At 35.4% G+C, this 18,521-nt stretch overlaps 1 protein-coding gene across 7 annotated transcripts in view; it reads left to right on the top strand.

Moving 5' to 3' along the window:
- MLLT10 (MLLT10 histone lysine methyltransferase DOT1L cofactor) overlaps positions 1-18,521 on the top strand; it is a 133,748-nt gene that overhangs the window by 49,419 nt on the left and 65,808 nt on the right. For 5 of the 7 annotated variants that reach the window (XM_075047807.1, XM_075047766.1, XM_075047777.1 and 2 more), the window contains 2 exons: positions 10,058-10,153; positions 17,454-17,709. In XM_075047807.1, the coding sequence (XP_074903908.1) occupies positions 10,058-10,153; positions 17,454-17,709 (352 nt within the window). The remainder of the gene's footprint in view (positions 1-10,057; positions 10,154-17,453; positions 17,710-18,521) is intronic. The other 2 variants (XM_075047816.1, XM_075047796.1) reach the window with 1 other exon arrangement.

Here is an 18,521-nt window from a genome sequence, read left to right as displayed (position 1 = left end):
TGCTTTGCTAATGTTCCTGGCAGCCTTATCTTTGGAAGGGACTAAAGAAGGAACTAAACATGTCTGGGATTGACCTTTGTGTGTAAAGGAAGTGTTTCTTTCCATTTATGTGAAAATTAGGCAAGCTTACTAGCATTATATGTTTATGACTTTTGAAAAATGTGAATTTATTATGTAGTAAGTAACTACTATGTAGCAGCTGAATTACACAAATTCCTTTTCTAGTAGAAGTGCTTTGGTCTGGACTGAGCAGGAAGGGGAAATTTAAAACTCTCTGATATGATGGCTCACATGATGCAAATTAAACAAAAATGGCCTCATGACTGAAGACTGCAAATGTGTAAGAAGTGGTGTTTGAAAAGGCAAAAATAACAAAACAGTGACTAGGAGCTCCAGGGCACTCTTGCAGAAGTTGAAGAGTGTCAGAGGAGAACCTAAAATGCAGGAGCCAGGGCAAGTGTTCTAATCACTGAGCTACTGGCCAAAGGGAATTCAGTATGGGCATCTTCTTGCTGCTTGTCCTGTTCTTAAAGAAATGTTACACCTTCTCTGATTTTGAGGAAAGAAACTTGAACATCTAAGAAGAAAGAGTTTGAGGCAGTGTGTGACATTCAGTGTATTCACTGTAGCCGTGAGTTTGGTTGTTAGCCCCATGGGAAGGGAAAATTAAAAACATACCTCTACTCAGTGAAAGTTTCCATAGGCTAGCTGTGTGGTGGTTTGCGAACTGTGTTCTGAACTGCCCAAACTTTCCCGATATGTTGTGAAGGAGCCTACATTTGTATGTCAGGTCTATGAATTTCATTTGGGAGAAAGGTGCTTGATGCTTTTTTGATGTATTGTAATGCTCTGTGGGGGCTGTTACGAATCAAGTCCTAAACACTCAGATCAAATGTTCATTATATATTCTCTACTATCTGAATAACCGACTGAAAAGATAAAATTGGCCTGCCATGCATCAGGTAAGATTCTGTTGCAAAAATGGGAACAGACTGCAGTTCTTTGGGTTACTGTTCAGCTGCATAAGCAATGGTTTCCTCCCCTCCCCCCCCCCCCCCCCTTAAAAAAAAAAAAAAAATTCTGATTTAGTCCTGAACACTCAATTTATAGTACTGTATAAAGCAGAGTGTTGCAAAGGCAATTCTCATTATGTCATTCCTCTGTTAATTGCCTCATTTCATAAACTTAATGGTGTTACTTGAACATTGAGGTTTTTGTGTAACTTTTTAGGGAAAAAAGCTCCAGACTTACCTCAGTAATGCAGTACCCCACTGCATTTTTATTAATTTTTATTTTTTTTTAAAACAGTTTAGTAGATTTGACTGTTTAATCCTCTCAACTGTTCTTGATGTATGAAGCAAAATTTGCAACCACTTTGAAATTACTTCAGTTTTAATGATTGAAGTAATGCTAGATAAGTATTTTTTCAAATGAGAATTGTGTGGTATGGATGCTAATGGTGACGCTTATCCATGTTGACTTCTTCCAAATTCTGTTCAGTTGGAGGGAAAGAAGAATGCCTCTAAAACACCTCTAAAAACTGGTCAATAACTATATATAACATATGTAGCTGAGTATATAAATGGTCTTCAATATCTGTCTATGGGCTGTAGAACCTGGTTCCTGTTTCCTAAGACTTGAGTTTTTGTGTGGTGTTCAAACAGGTTACTTCATGCTGTGGTCTTTTACTGCTGGTGCTGATGAGTAGTATTTCTGTTTCTGGGTACCTGTTCTTCACTGACTTTGTAGGAGTGTAATTTTTTTTTTTTTTTTAACATACCGCTTCATGTCAAATTGTGTTGAAAGTCTAGTTATTTGGGAAGACTGATAGAGTGTGGCTGTGTAAACAAAATTTCATTAGAAAGCTACTCCATCTGAGTATATTCATTAATACATATCTTTAAAGTCTGCAGGATTAAGAGCAAAGGTGGCATATGTTTGTTTGATTTGTTGTCTGATAATGTTCTGTGTTAACTTGTGCTGTATTCTGTGTCAGCCTGATAATCAACTGCATGTAATCTACTAGAACTGGCACCAGTTGGTGTAGATGGTGCAGCAAAATGATCTCTTATGGAGGTCAGGAAGAACTATAGAAGCAGATAAGTTTGTTTTTATTTAAATTTTCTTTTATTTTAGTAAGAGGAAAAGTAGGAATTTGTTTCAGTTATGCTTATCATGGAATTGCTGATTTGACTACCTCCTATTTTTCTAACCTTACAGTAACACTTCATATGTATTATGTAAAAAAAATTAATGCTTTTAGTGTATCTTAGCGTAACAAAAACCTCATAATAGTATTAAGCTTGGCACCTGGGATTAGTTAATTATTGTAAGATCAAAATGACAAACACACCACCTCAGGTATACCTAAAAACTACTCTGTAAAATGTAGAATTGTATAAGGCTGCATTAGTTGCAGCTGTCCTTTTTCCCCTCAAAGTACACATTTTAGTCTTCTACTTTTCACTGTGAAAGAAAACAAACTCAAAACCTGACACCAGCAGAACCTGTGCATGAAGTAATAGTGATTAGTAACAGTAATAATTGTCTTTGTAGACTGTAAAGCTGAAATACCATGGGTGGCAAAATCCTCCAATGTTTATCTGAGGAAATTCTGTTATTTATTTGTTTCTTTCATGAAGCTACTACTTCACCATGGTTTTTATAGGCGCCTCTAGAGCAGTACTGGGGAAATCAGAATTTTGAGTAGATCTCTACTGTAGTAAGTTCTTACTGTGCTCGTCAAAAAAAAGTTATGTTTTTTTAAAGAAAAGCACATTGTTAGCCCAGATGTCTTCTTTAGTCTGTAGGGATCGACCAAAAGACTTTCTGTTTCATTGAAAAATTGCTATGATATACTTGAGGTATTATTGGATGTTACTCTTATTTATTTTGTTATGTATTGTTTATGCTATTATTACATATTACTTCCATTTCATCAATATCTTCACAAAATTTTAAGAAAGGACTTTTTGTCTGATTATACTTTTGATCTTTCTACGAGTTCAGTGCATTGTAGCATGATTTACTTCACTCCTCAGTGTTTGTACTCTGCCACTTTATAAGATAAAGGAGAGTAACTTTTGAGTAAGTGGGGTAAAAGGTAAGCTGAACTTTGAAGAAACATGAACATTTCTTCCTTGAGAGAATTATGCAATGTTGTCTTAATTTGAAAACTAGATGACACGTGAACATTAAAAATAGGTTATTAAGGTTACTGCTTGATTTTTGTTTCTGTTTGAGCAATGTATCTTCCTACACTTCAATTCTGTAGCTATAACTGTAAGAGATGTAGAAGCAAAAGGTGCTTTAAGATATTCATTTTCTTTGCTTTGGATCCTAGATTAATATAAGATTAGTTCTTTATGTTGACTTTGTAACAGTTTCTAGAGGGTAATCTTGCTACTTCTTTATGAAGTTGTATGTATATGCTGTTCACCAGGTACAATGTTTTGTGTGCTGGTAGACCATATGCAGTTAAAGGTGATCTGCAATGTTAAGTTAACCAAGCCAGGAAAATTAAAGGTATTCCTTTTGCTTGCCATCCTGTTGGCCTTTTTCTTGATGTATTTGATGGGTATCTTCAAGTTACCTTGCAGACAGTGGAGTGTTTCCCAGTGTGTAACATAAGTATTTAAAACTTTAAAATATATATTGAAGTTTTTATAGGAATAGATGAAGGCGAGCATGGACAATAAGTAGTTGCCTTGATTTGGTTAACCTTGCACCATTTTTGAAGTTACAAAGTGCTACTCAACTGTTTAGCACTGAGTATCAATTACTAACCATTAATATTGAACTGTATAAATAACAGGAAAAGCATATTTTAATGTTAAATATCAAAAGAAGATTGGCTTATTCTGAATAAGTTGTTGTGCATTGGTCTTGCACCTAATAGAAGCTTTGGCTGGCATTTTTATCATTGATTCTTGAGTCTTTTTACTGTTGACAGGTAAAATTCTGACCATTATCCCTGTATTGAAGTGAGGGTTTTGAGTCTTTTAAGTAACTGTATCAAGGAGTGGTACTTAAGAACAAGTTTCGTGCTTAGAGCTGAATATGTATGTGTTTGAATAATGCTGACAGTAGTGTTCCACCTCTCCCTATAAACTATCCCATGCCTATATCCTTTTATTACTGTGACTGCAGCAATACTGCTACTGCATTTAATTTTTCTGCTGTGGTTTATACTATATAAAATGATAGATAGATGAATGCCTGAGCTAGAGCGGTTCTTGTCAAAACAAGGTAAATTAGGATTTGAATTTTAAACTTGTGGACCATGGTCATCTTTCATTTTGGAATTGTTATGTTTATATTACTAATAGCTACTAGTCACAAATAAGAGGCCAAGCAGGTCTTGTATTGGGGATTAGCAAGAGCTATGCGCAGCTTTCTATTAAAGATGTTAGTTGTGATGGTGAGAGTTCTGGATTTATAAGTTTCAGTGACAGAAAGGTAGTGCAGAAAAAATCCATAAATGACAAAAGCACCAATCTGAGTACTGTGTGCTAATAGAACGTTCTGATACATTGGAATTATTTGAAGATGTCAAAAACAGCGGCTGAAAAATCAGTGATTTAGAAATTCATATGATTTTCCTTACAACAATCACTAAGGAAAATAGATTTGAAAATGTTATTAAGGTTTGAAAACTTGGGACAGCCAAAGGTAGTGTGTGTGTGTGGGTGTTTATGATTTTTGTAATAGAGAAGGGGATAAAAATGGAATACTTCAAGGTCAGCCCAAGCAGTTTTGCCTGAAGGGCCAAGCACTGGTGCTTGCCGATAGTGTGCGTGTGTTTTAATTCTTCCAGAACAGAAGTTAGTCTCCTGTTCCTTGGGCAGGTGAGCTCTTGCTCTGTTCTGTGTCTACCTCTTCTTGTCCCTGTTACTGTCTGTCTCTCATACTCCTTCACTGAACCAACCTAGCTCACTAAAACAGCAGAAAACTATCCACTTTGGTTTTTGTTGCTGCTGTTTTAGCAGTTTGAATTGGCCACAGAAGGTCTGACAAGCTAAGCAGTGTGGGAAAGGTGAGAGAGCGATAAGGAAGCCCCCCCCCCCCCCCCCCTTGTAACAGTGTACTGTTAAATGCAGAACTTCAGAATGTAGGTCAATGAAATGAAGTACTGTGGAAACCTCTTTGGAGAAGGCTGTGTGTTCCTGAGGCAAAAATGAATTGCAGATAAGTGTAAATACCTTCAACAAGTTAAATGATACTTCCATGTGGAAATACTATGAATTAATAATGCCATTAGAGAAAAGCTGAACTCATCCATTCCATCTGTACTGGAAAAGTTATCATTCACTTGCATTATTCAGTCTTCCCAGATGTTGAGGTCCAAACTGTGGAAGGATAGATTTGACAACATTTATTCTGTTGTTAACAGATGAGAGCTAAGATAAAATTTTACATGTATCCTTAATTTGGTATTTCGATGAGATGACATTTTCATTCAGTAGTCTGATAAATGTTTGCTCTGAAACTACGTTAAAGAAAATGAATGAGCAAGTGCTGATCTTTAGCGTGATCCAACGTGTAAATAAGCTAAAAAACCAAAGAGTTGGAAACAAACTGTATTTGTGAAATCATACTATGTAATAATTTTGTAGATTGAATCTTTGTGGAAGAAATAGGAGCAATCAAAATGTGCTTTTTTATTTTTCTTCTCCACCCTTCTACCACCCTGCCCCACAAGAGGGCAATGTACAGAAGGTACTATAGAATTCCAGAAATCTTGCACCATATTTGTTTTCTTATCTTGCAGCATGTAGCGATTGGAATTAAGAAGGTATTACATAATTTTTTAGATGAGAAACAAAAGCCAAAATGAGAACCCTAGTGATAAAGCTTTCTGATTAATCATGACATATGAACTCTAGGTATTTTGTATTGTTATTTAGCTACATCATAAATCAGGGCACTTCAAGTTCTAGGATGAATAATGTTACAGCTGCTTACCCAATGGCTGCATGGCAATTGCGCCTTACTGTTCTTACAGTAAGAAAGGTTTCAGGAGCTGCCTGAATCTGGTCTGTTGAGCTACCCTATTGGTGAACGAAGATTGAAGTTGCCTTTGTCAATTTTGTAGTTGGCCCTGTATTTTTTTAATGTATTCTTTCTTGGAATGTTTGTTCTGCTAAATCCTGTTTTTACAGAATGTAGCACTGCATTTATCAGCTCTGCAACTATCTTAAAATACAGGTATTTGGAACATCTGAACTCATGCCTACGAATCTTTAAAAAATTTAAGTCTGAGTAAATAAATGGAATACATGGCTTCTGCGGGCCTTCAGGGCTCCCTTAGCTTTCACTTACTAGCAATGTTATTTTCAGTCCTTGTTAAGAGTAATTTCTGCCCTTTTTTTCCTTACGGTAAAGCTTGTAAAAGGTCAGACACTTGATATCATTACCTTCCCTAGAATGGTGGGTTTCCATGTGGCTTTCTGAATGGATGTTTATCTTGGTGAGCTGCTGCTCTGTTGTGTTTTTTGTTTTGTTTTGGTTTTTTTTATAGGCATGGCTGATCAAAGGAAGTCTTAGAAAAGTGAAGCATGCAGTGAGTTGTCTGTAAAGGGCCAACTGTTTGTTCTTTTTCTGGCAGTAGGGAAGTTGGCTAGTTTGTGTGTCCTTTGAGACAGACTTGACTGAAAGCTGTTGTTTTTGTTAAATGTTGTGGGAATTCATGTCCCTCTGTTACTCCTTTTCTGGATTCAGAAGTGGCTATTTCAGAAATCTTACTATGCTATGTATGCATCTTTATGGTGAGAAGAGGGTGCAACTGCAAGGAGTCACTTTGTGGGAGCTAAGTCTCTTCATCTCAGCAGGTTGTTGCTGAAATTTTTATACATATGACTGTAAAAAACCTGAGCATTCATTTCAAAGGTTTTCCTGCAGTGAGATGTTCTCCACTTCTTTGATGTTATTTGCATCTGGAGTTAATTCACATTCAGAAGTAGGACTTCTGAACTTTCCTTAGGAAGAAAAAAGAAAAGGAAAAAAAAGAGGAGAGATTGTTAGAAGAGGTATAACCTAAAAGGAGAAGGGAATGTAGAGTTAAGGACAGCAAACCTCCTGTGGATGAGATTGTTGTATGCAAAAGGCCTTCAGGTGGGGTATGCCTCCAGTGGCCTTGCTTGGTAAGCTGTGACATTGGTAAGATGTCCTGGCAAATGTTGTGTTGATGTTTTGGATCTGGGAGAGGAATTTGATGTGGTTGCTGATGCTTCACTTCACAGAACTTAAAGCATATTCTTTCTAGGCTCTTGGTCATTTATGCCTCCTCCCTTCCCCCTGTTCTTGTATCCCTCTTTCTTTCTTGACACATCCTTTTCTGTTGAGACTACTATCGAACTGATTTCAGTACTTTACAGAATTTAATTTGAAGTCCTCCTGACTGTTCCTTTGATCAGAATTCTATGTTTCTTTCCCTTTCAGACAAAATTAACACTGTAAGTAAAAGAACACTAGAAAGTCAACAGAATAGACTGTAAAACATGTTCATTTAAACGTTTTTCTACTGTTTACTTATATTGCTGTGAAGTTTCATCTTAAAGCATATTAAAGTCATTGGCTCTTTGCTCAAAAATTATAAACAAAAAAAAATTCTTCAGGGTGGTTTGAATTTCCTAGTAAAATAATGAAAGCTAAAGAAACTCAGGTAGTGGCTTTGATTTCCTTTTCATAACTTCCTTCTTGAGGCTTGTTCAGATTTTAGTAAATTGTTTCTCAAGTTTATCTACACATGGACACTGATGATATAGTAAGCTGGGTAACTAGCACTGACAAAAGGCTTTTGGATCAACAGATTTGATGGGTAATGTGGCAATTGTGGTGTAGATGCTTCTGTTTTTTCTTGATACTTCTTGTTTTCTGGCAGTATGGGCACTCTTGGGACTGTTATGTTTAAGAAATTATTGAAAAGACTGTGCAGTGCATTTGATCACTCCTCTCCATATTTTTTTTCTTTCAAATATGTATTTTCCAGGTCTAAAAAGAGCCAAACAAACAATCCCCCCTCCAAAAAACCCCCAAAAGAAAACAAAAACAACCTCCCTGATCTAAAACTCCCTCAACAAGCCTATATTAGGATTTAAACAATTGAAATCCTACCTTATGGTGTACATTGTTGTAATTGATACCTGCACACTTTTTATGAAAGGGAAAACTCCATAGTTCTATCCAAGCGTCACACTGGGGGGAAAAAAAACCACGTGCACTTCAGCGTATGAAAAAACTAAACCTAGAAATCTCTATCAGCCTTTTAAAGAGTTCTCTTGGACCTTTGAGTTTTCAGAAGTGTGGAAGAAACAAAAGGACTTTACATATTGTATTCTAGCAAGTATATTTTTGCATGATATTTTGGTGAAGATAGCTTTGGTGCTTTCTTTATTAATTTTCTTGGCTAAACTGTATTTCCTTCCGGGCAAAATTAAATTACAAGTTTAGTTAAATGGATTAGGGGCTGATTAGAGACAAGGTGATCTTTAAGTAAGTCAGCTGCTATTTATAGTTCATAAAGGTAGAGATAAATGTGTTTTGCCTTCAGCTTTGCATCTAGATTGTCAATTAACTAATTCTACTTTATCAGAGAATTTGAGAACCCATTCTCTTATCTTTCAGGCTGATTCCGTAAAATAAGTTTGTGATATTTCTTCTGTTGTGACTGAAATAGAAAGCTGATACTTGGTGATACCTGAATAGAGTGTGCATGTATTACATCTTGTCCTGGTGCTTGGTGAGAGTGGTTGTGCAGTTGCTGTTGAACAAATTATGTTTTCTTTTGGCAGTCTGGATAATCATTTTGTTAGTTAGAGAAAGATTAGCATGGATAATTTTTAAGATTCAAAACAGTTACTGAATTTTCATATGGCTATTCAGACTTACACATTTTAAGTTGTCTTCCTCATCTTTTCAAGCCGCTCAGTGGGATTTTTAAACCCCTTGTGTCAATCCATATGTATGCATTTTTGGTAGCTTTCTGTTGAAGCACCCATTCTGAACAAATAGCTATAGATCATACTGTTCTACTGCGTTTTGTGCGAGTACACAGAAATTCCACCAATAAATAGTTAAAGCAGCAAAATACTTGAGTGCCAGTAGCTTACAAGTAACTTTCACACCTGCAGTTTCTCTGCATCTTCTGACATTGGCTGTGTAAATAAACCATATTATGATGCTAAGGAAAAAGTGACTGTCTAGACTTGTTTTTGTTTAAATAGATAAAAATACTGAACTCCTGTATTCTAAGTTGAATTGTTAATTTTGTCAGACTTGTATTTTGTTGGTATTTGTCTGAATTATTTAAACAACTACAGTTTGGGTCTGATTCTGTAATCCTCTAAGAACTGATTTCTACCAGTATGGAAGACTTCTCTTATAGTATAAAGGGTCTGGGTTAAGAAATTATTTTCTCTCTGTTTGCACAATTTCATTCACACTACCAATGCTTCATGTTGTGTTTAAAGAAAAAAAAATTTTTTTTTTTTTCTCAGCCTCTAGAAAGCACACTTGTATAGCTTTTGGTATTTTGTTCAGTTTAACATGGAAGATACTTATTTAGTATGTAAACTGTAAACACCTTTTTGGGAATGAAACCTAAATCAAATTTCACATTTTTATGCATGAAGATGTCAGTAGGCGAGCCAAAGCTAAAACCTTGCATGAGTTTACGGTAGTATCCCAACAAAAAATAATGTGCAGTTGCAGAAATGTAGGAAGATAGAAATCTTCTGTGAGAAATGCACGAAGATCTCTGAAACAGAAGCCATGTCTCTGTTTTTAATCCAGTTTATTTTGTTGATTAATTGATTATTGGGAAGATAGATAATATTAACAACAGTGGATTCATAAGTGCTGGCTATAATTGAAGAATTTCAGTTTGTGTACTTTGAAAGCAAATATAAATACTTGATTTGCAATTAATGTTGTTTCCATTAAAATAGCACGGGACATTATTATTGTCTCAAATTTTGATAACGCTTGATTCTACAAAAAATGGGTTATGTTAAAGATGAAGTTGAACTTAGGTTATATTCTCTTTTATAACTTCTAGAAATATAAAGAGAAAGATAAACACAAGCAAAAATATAAGAAGCAGTCGGAGTCCTCACCATCCTTGGTTCCATCTCTTACTGTAACCACAGAGAAAGTAAGTTAATGTGTTTTTCCTCCTCTTCCACTTCAATTACTTATGTTGAAATTTCATGATGTAATCATTCCACTGTATATACAGGAGCTTTATAATGGCATAGATTCTATAATGATCAAGCACACTTGGTATTTTTTCCTGTAATGTAAAATCCTAGAATACTTTGAGTTTTATCATATAGAGAAGGGCTTAGAGCTTCATAATTGAATAGTGAGTGATTTAATGACCCCAATCAGGTGCCACTGATACTACAGTAAGTTTTATTTCATTGACTTATGTTTAATAATTTGAGAAGTTTTAGAAAAACTTACCTTTGAAATTCACTTGTGTCTACTGAGCTGTTACTGAACCTGTAAGCATTTAAGCTGGTAGTTATGAAATTAGAGCTCATGCTTCGTATACTTGTAATATTACATTGCCTTTTTAGCAGTCTGCTCCATTAGGTTCTGTGGTCTTTCCTTCCTGTTAACGTGCTAGCAAATACCTAACTCAAGGGGCAACATAGAGGGTTAAGTAATGAGAGTACTCATTGTACTCTACAAGAATTGCTTTTGCTATCCACCAAAAAAATAACACTAATGATGACATTACAGAGTAGACAGCAGTATTGAGAAATGGGTTTTCTGACTTCAAACTTGGAAAACATTTGTCCCATTCATGTGGGAATGTTTGACATCTGAGTCGGGGAATCATGGTTTGAATTAATTAGCCATCAGTATGTAGAACATGGTTTTTTAGCAAAGATGCTGAAGCTTGTGTTAACTGTATGTAGTTTGGTTGCTGAGATGCAATATTCAACAAATGTGTCTGTCTGCATATGGTACACAAAGACCTTGTCAGGACAGGGTAAAACAATTGAAATACGAACTTTCTCTAGTCTCTGGAAGTATTCTCTCAACTAGTGGTATCAACTTCAAGAATCGCAACCAAGAAAGTTATTTTTTTGGTACGTTTTGGATGTTTCTTTATTCTCAGTAGTAGGATTATTAACTTGAGGATGCGTACCTGTTAACATCCTATTATCTGTGACTCGTGCTTCTGATAAATTAGTCTCGTTTCTGGTTCTGCTGTATTCTTTTTGAAACTTGTGTCAAGTGAGACTTACTACTAGTCAGTGGTTTTCTGAAACTCCCAATAACTCTTTATTTAAAAAAAAAAAAAACGAAACAAAACAAACCCACAGAAAAAAAAGCTAGTCAATTTGTCACTTTGCTGTTTTGATTTAAGAGCGATTAGACATTGCAATCAGTGAGTGTGACAGTTTTTATTGAAATTAAGTTGTAGAATTCTTTGAATAGTATTGACTGGTCCATGTGATTTGTTATTTCATTTTATTAATTTGTCCTGAACATACTCTTGTTGAGTCTCAGACAATGTGTAAAATTCATAACCTGTAAAAGAGGCTTCTTGTGTGGGACCTTCCTTTAAACTCTACAGTTTTTGTTAGGTTTTGTGATACATATCATCTTACCTTTCTTGAATTGCATCCCTTTTGTATTTTGATTATCTAATCATCATCATAAGTTTTAACAAAAAGTGATATTACTGTATATTTGTGTAAAAGTTAAAGAAAATATATTGAAATACTAGTTATTTTTGAGTCCTACCTATTAGAATGTGCTTTCAATGCTGAAGATGCAGTTAAATTCTGTTTTTCTGCTAACCTCTTTTCTGGTTGCTTTGTTCTCCCTAGACTTTTCCTAATTACAAGGTTTACGACTCAATGGTGTACAGTTTAAGGTGAACAAGAGTAAAATCCCATTTTTAGCAGACCTCTATTTAATCCAAGTAGAGAATGAAAATCTTGCTGAGTTGTTGGCCATACTGTTAATCGAGATTGTACTATGTATGTATGTATAGCAGGTCAAATGTATTTTTGTAGTTAAATTGATAGGATTTGTAATAGGAACATTTTAGATATTTATATGTTCTTTTGAATACCTAAACCTCACCTCTTTATAGTTTCAAGAATCATTAAATAGATAACATTACAAAAGAAAGCCTTTCTATGGTTAGTAGCAAGGTAGAGCTAGAGCAAATACTGACGAGAACGGAAACTGTAATTCTAGAACTAAAATTATAACTGCATTAAACTAAAACAGAAGTAGTCATCATGGAATTTAAATATCAACACGTGTCCTTTTAGGTTTGGGGTTTTTTTTAAATCTTTTGCATCTTCTGTTTTTTTTCTACCCATCTGCTTCATTTTCTGCCTTCTTTTATAATGCTTCAGATGTCAGGAAAATTGGTGTTCAGTTGTTTTTAATGAAATTACTAAGTGTGTTTTTTTTTTTTAAGTATCTACTCAATATTTGGAAGTGATTGTTTTCTGTGGCTAGTTCCTTCAGTTATCTTTTAATTTTTTTTCCTAACTCCCTTTGACACCATTTACATGCATTTGCTTTTCTAGGTTATAAATCCATAGTGCGTTTCTAAAAAATTTGAAATTTTTGTAATAAAACAAGCTTTGTTTTTCTTCTGAGATAAATACTTGGTTCAGAATATTGTATTAATATGTTACTTTTGTGTGTCCTTTTACATAGAATTGTCAGAATTGATTTGGACTTGATGTCTTTTTCACAGCAGTCTGTCTCTGCAGTGAATACATTATTTTATCATGGTATATAATAATTTCTGCTACCATATTGTTCCTGTGGGGTGAACTGGAATTTGAAATGAATTTTGTTTTTCCTTTTTAAAGAAGTTAAATCCTGTGTGATAACAGTGGTAGTGATCTTTTATGCAGGTGGTGCCTTAAAGCATGTTTTTATCTGGATGATTGGCTTCTTAAGATAGATTTTTGAAAGGCTACAGAGTAAACTGTGGATTTACATTATGTGAGTTAGTATAATTAGCTCGCCTGTTTGTTCTGCAAAATTTAATTCCAAGAAATTTTACTGAGGTTCCAGTCCAAATACTGTCATGAGATAAGAGTATGCCGTTTGAGAGGCATTTTTGTGCATCCCTGTAATGTCTCAGTAAACACTGCTTAGTTTGGATCAGTTAGGTTTGAAAAAGTTTGAAATAAGAAATTCTTAACTTCTCTTTGATTAATGTACTAACAAATTTATCACTTTTATTTTTGGGCATAGATACAGAATGTGTTAAGAAGGACTAAAATAACAGGAATTTGAGTTCTCTCTCTACTTTTTCTTCTGGCCTTCCTCTTAGTTGGGAAGAGCCATCAGCCTTATATTTAGTCCTCATAAATGTTTCTGTCTCAGACTTTGAGCTTTGGCTTGTATTGAGAGTTTAAAAATATGTGTGGTTTAACAGGTCTAGAAAAATGCAGTTGTCCTTTTGGGGTGTGTGTGTGTGTTATTAAAACAAAACTCCAAAACATAGATGTACACAAAGATACACAAGACAGTGTATCTGCATTCAAATTGTAGTCAGTAACCAAATGAAAGATAACTGCAAACAGAAAGTACAGCTGTCTGAATTTTATCTGTAGTAGTAGAGATGATGATGCTAACCCAGTGGGATGGGGAAGAGCATCAGGGAAAAAAGTAAAGCTTGTGGGTTGAGATAAGAACAGTTTAATAGGACAGAAAGGAAGAAAGTAATAATGATAATAATAATAACAACAGTAACAACAACAATAGGAATATACAAAACAAGTGATGCACAATGCAATTGCTCACCACTTGCTGACCGATGGCCAGTTAGTTCCTGAGCAGCAATCCCCCTGCCAGCCAACTCCCCCCAGTTTATATACTGGACATGATGTCACATGGTATGGAATACCCCTTTGGCCAGTTTGGGTCAGCTGCCCTGGCTGTGTCCCCTCGCAACTTCTTGTGCCCCTCCAGCCTTCTTGCTGGCTGGGCATGAGAAGCTGAAAAATCCTTGACTCGGTATAAACATTACTTAGTGACAACTGAAAACATCAGTGTGTTATCAACATTATCTCATACTGAATCCAGAACATAACACTATACCAGCTACTAGGAAGAAAATTAACTCTATCCCAGCTGAAACCAGGACACCTTCTCTGTGTAAGAGTACCACCTTATACACCTGTATTAGGGCTAACAGCTTCTCAAGCCTTGGGTCGTACTGTGTATAGCAAGAATGATTACTATGCCTTTACCGTAAATCTGAAGCTTTCCCAGCAGTTTTAAGACTTGCTACAGATGGGTGGTATAACTCTTCAGGGTGCACAGAGTGATATATGGAGGGCATAAAAATGACAGTAGTGCTCTGTGCACCAAGTCGGCAATGTGAAAGTGTGCTTTTTGGAAAAAAACCTGCAAACTGGTTTATGGGAAGCATAAAGGAACCCTGATACATACAGAGTTAGCTTGGTAATTGCACTAGCAAATACTGATTCATTTTTTGAGAACAGGATTAACATTCATGAAATAGTCGAGTCCTCCCAGATAAACAAAGGAATGGACTTGGGTGACAGCATTGGGGGAATCTCCTTTTTGGGGGTTGTCTGTACTGAAATGAAGGAAAATGACTGACTGCAGTGTGAACAGTGAAGGGGGGAGTCTTGAGTAGTGTATTCCATTTAAAAAGCACGTGCTGGGAGGGGACAGCATTGTAAGCTTGGGTGGCCTGCAGAGGCTGAAGTCGGTCAGTAATTAACCAAAGGTGTTCTGCTTCTATCCTCAGATCCTTGCTCCCTACCACACTCAGTCTCCTGACCTCAAAAGAAATCCAAAACAAACGAACAGTATAACTTTGCCATGGCATATTAAGGTTTTTCTGAGACATTTCTATTAGGCCTTTGTCTTTCAGAACTTAGCATTTTAGAAAAGCAGTTTGTTCAGTGGTGTGTAGGTTATTGTATGAACCAATTAGCTTAATAATCTAAAGTTTGTGCTGCAGTTTTACCTTAAAACCTATTGCATATCTTGTGGATTCTCAAAGCAATTGATGTATGTGTATCTGGTTTAGGGCACATTGTTGCAATTAACTCCTTAAAGTAAGGAATATAAACTGTGGAAAAAAAAGGACTGACCAAATGATAGCAATTTTGCTTTGCTTAGGGTATATTGCATCATATTAGTGTTCAAGATATTCTGAGTAAGTGTGTAGGTTTCAGTATACTTTACAGCACCTTCTGAAATGCAAATACCTGTTGGAGCAAAATTTTCAAAAGCAGAACTGTGATGTGCATGCATGTGCACCAAAGTCTAAGAGCAGGATTCAGACTTGCAGTCGAACCAAGTCTCTGCACGGTACATGCAAATTAATGCCTACTTGTCATTGCCTGGCCCTAGCCAGTCTGTAAAGCTATGTTAAGCTCTTTATTTCCCTTTTAGATAAATAGATAAATAAATAAATCCTGCAGTAATGGGGAAGAGGTACTAGATAACATCAAACTATGATTGTCGATACCTATAGAGAATTGTCCTTGCAATTAATATTCAGCTGAGTGGATAGGAGATAAGAATTAGGAAAGGAAGATTTTGGGTAAGAGGAAAAATCCTGCATCCTAGAAAAAGCCTGACTTTTGGTTTGGGTTATGGCATGTCTGAAACCCCTTTGTTCAAATGACCCAAATTTGAACCACTGCTTCTTGGCTCGAGTCACACATCAGTTTCTGGAAAATTGAACATACTTGTGGACTGGAATAGTTCAGAAAGTTAACTACTAAACTTACCTTAGAATTGGCGCCATCTTCATTAGAAACACTTAGCAGTATAATAACATGAATTTGAGGTAAATTATTTTTAACATTGTACTTTAACAGACTTAAACTGATTTTTCTTCACTGTTATTCAGAAAATCCATAATATATTTTTATTGCAGTTCATAATAATTCATACAGTGTGGTATGCAAATAGATCGAAATTTTCATCTTCCTCAAAGCTTGCGTATTTAGTTGTCTTCTGGCATTTGCAACTGAAAAGTAAGTTCTATATAAATGTTTTAGCTGTTTTAGTAAACTATGGAAAACTTTCTACCTGCTATACAAAGCTGTATGTAAAGATAAAGAAATGTTCTGCTGTAGGCCTAAATTCGGCAAGCATCACAGTCGGAGAAGAGAAAATGTGTGTATATGCTCAATTTTAAGAGGCATGTGTTTGTGTAGTCTTTAATGGAGATAAATTTAGATACTATTTTAAACTCTTCTCTGTAAAGAACTGAAAAACAAACTAAGCTTGTTTTGAACAGATGAGTAGCTTCTAGGTTTGATCCATATTTTTTGTTGAAGAAGCTTTATACAGTCAAAAGGCTATGTTACTAGCTGTTTTGAGTATAAATAACAGTAGAATATTATTTTCTTTTTCCTACTTTTGCTTTCATTTTCTTTCTTCTGATATTAAAATTCTGCTATCACAACATTTTTTTTTTTAAAATATGAAAATAATTATTCCTTTGTGTGGTTTCCTGATGCTGTGCACACAGTTTCCCTGCCTACCTCATTACTTTCTCTGAACCTATTTTGACTATTGTTCACCAATATGAACAATTCTGACAAAATTTAATGGCAGAATAACAGGCCTAAAGATAAAATTTTTGAAAGCCCTGTGAAGAGTTTATGGGTGTAGGAGAAGAGCCAAAGTTCCTGGGGGGGATGAGTGTGAGTTGAAGAATAAATCTGCACTGGGAGCTCAAGAGTGTGTTAAGGCTTTTTCCTTCCTGTCAGGCAGCAGGTTTGTAGTAGGTAGTCAGTCATTCCTGCATGTGTCTTGGCCAAGTAGGTCTCATTTGTCTTCTTTACTTGATGATAATTAAGGAACTGGCTGAATGGGATGGTTCAGATGGCAGGGAATCCTAGAATGATGATGGGAAGTGAAGTCATAAGGGGCAGTTGGGCTTGTTGGAGTTGATTTTGGTTCAGTGTTGAGATTATAAATTCTTAAAAATGCAAGTTCTTAGGTTCTGGAGCCTTCATCAGTTCCACTACTGATGGAACAATGTTTCCAGTTTGACAAAACAAACTGCATAAAAATTGTATTTTCAGAAAAGCATTTAAAGTCTCATTTTTTCTTTTTAATTTTTAATTTTAAGCAGTAAAATAACAATATCCTTTTTAAATAGGCTGTGTAACCATAGATTTGAGATTAATCCATTGACCTCAGTGAAGTAAAAATTTCAGCCAAAGCTGACATTTTTGTGCGTTTTTTTTCCACAAAACGAGGTTTTATGCACTTCAATTGTTTGTTGAAAATCTTGACAATTCAGTTTATGTAACTCCTGCTGGTGCTAGTTACCTTAATATTTGAACATATCCAAATTTATTTGGAAGAATGGGTTCTTTGAAACAGTTCTCTTGTTATGTTTTTCTGTGTGACCTAACTGTTTCTTTTCTCTTGCTTCTTCTCTCTCATCAAAACGCTAGACGTACACGAGCACTAGCAACAACTCCATGTCAGGCTCCTTGAAGCGGTTGGAAGATACCACAGCTCGATTTACAAATGCAAATTTCCAGGAAGTTTCTACACACGTTTCAAGTGGAAAAGATTCTTCAGAGGCTAGAGGGTCAGAGAGCAAAGGGAAGAAGTCTGCAGGTCACAGCTCAGGTCAGAGGGGAAGAAAGCCTGGTGCTGGAAGAAATCCAGGATCAGCTGTGACTGCAGCTAGCCCTTTTCAGCAAGGTATTAATTGTTATGCGGTAATGTGACTTCTGCTTTGACTTGAATTGGAAATCTTACATATTTAAAACTTAAGAAGTAGTTCATACTTCATCCTCGATAATGAGAATGTTGTTTCACTTTAGGGGGGGGAAACCTTTTTTTTCAGGGAAAAAGTCTTTATTGTCATAACATTAAAAAGAAGGTCATGCATCTTTAAAGGGCAAAGCTGATGCTTTATTTTAGACTATTAAGGTAGTCTCTTTAACTGCTAAAACCAGAAGTTTATGTGCTTAAAAGTTAGTCTGGGGTAAAATTTAACATATGAATTTGAGTCTAGGGGTCTTTCTTAGCTCTTTAAGGGAATAATACTAATGTTTTTTAGTTAGTGCATATTAGAACAAAACTGGACTACCTAATGTATAGGATGCTGTGGCCCCTAAATAATTTTTCAAGATGCAGACGTTTAAAATATACCATTTTCTTCAAGATGAAAGACCTTTTTACTTTTATTTTTTTGTCATTGAAATACATAAACAGAAGAAAAATGTTATTTTGAAACACAGCAAACTAGACTTTCTACAAAGTAATTGTTTTTCCATAATTTTCACTGTGGTATGTTGTAGCTGATTGTCCTTTCTGCTTTATGATGTTGCTCTTCCTTTGAGTTTATTTATGCAGTGAACACTTCTAAATTTGTCTAGAACTCCTTCAATATTTCCGTCTTTTTTACTTTGGAAAAAAAAAAAAAAAGAAGTGTGGGGTTTTTTGGTTGGTTGGTTGTTTTTTTTTTCCTCAAAACTTTGAAAATTTCCCTCTTGAATCCTGTATTTAAA

This window comes from Buteo buteo, chromosome 2, assembly GCF_964188355.1.
Source record: "Buteo buteo chromosome 2, bButBut1.hap1.1, whole genome shotgun sequence".
Classification (NCBI taxonomy): Eukaryota; Metazoa; Chordata; class Aves; order Accipitriformes; family Accipitridae; genus Buteo; species Buteo buteo.
This window is presented reverse-complemented; position numbering and strand designations above follow the sequence as displayed.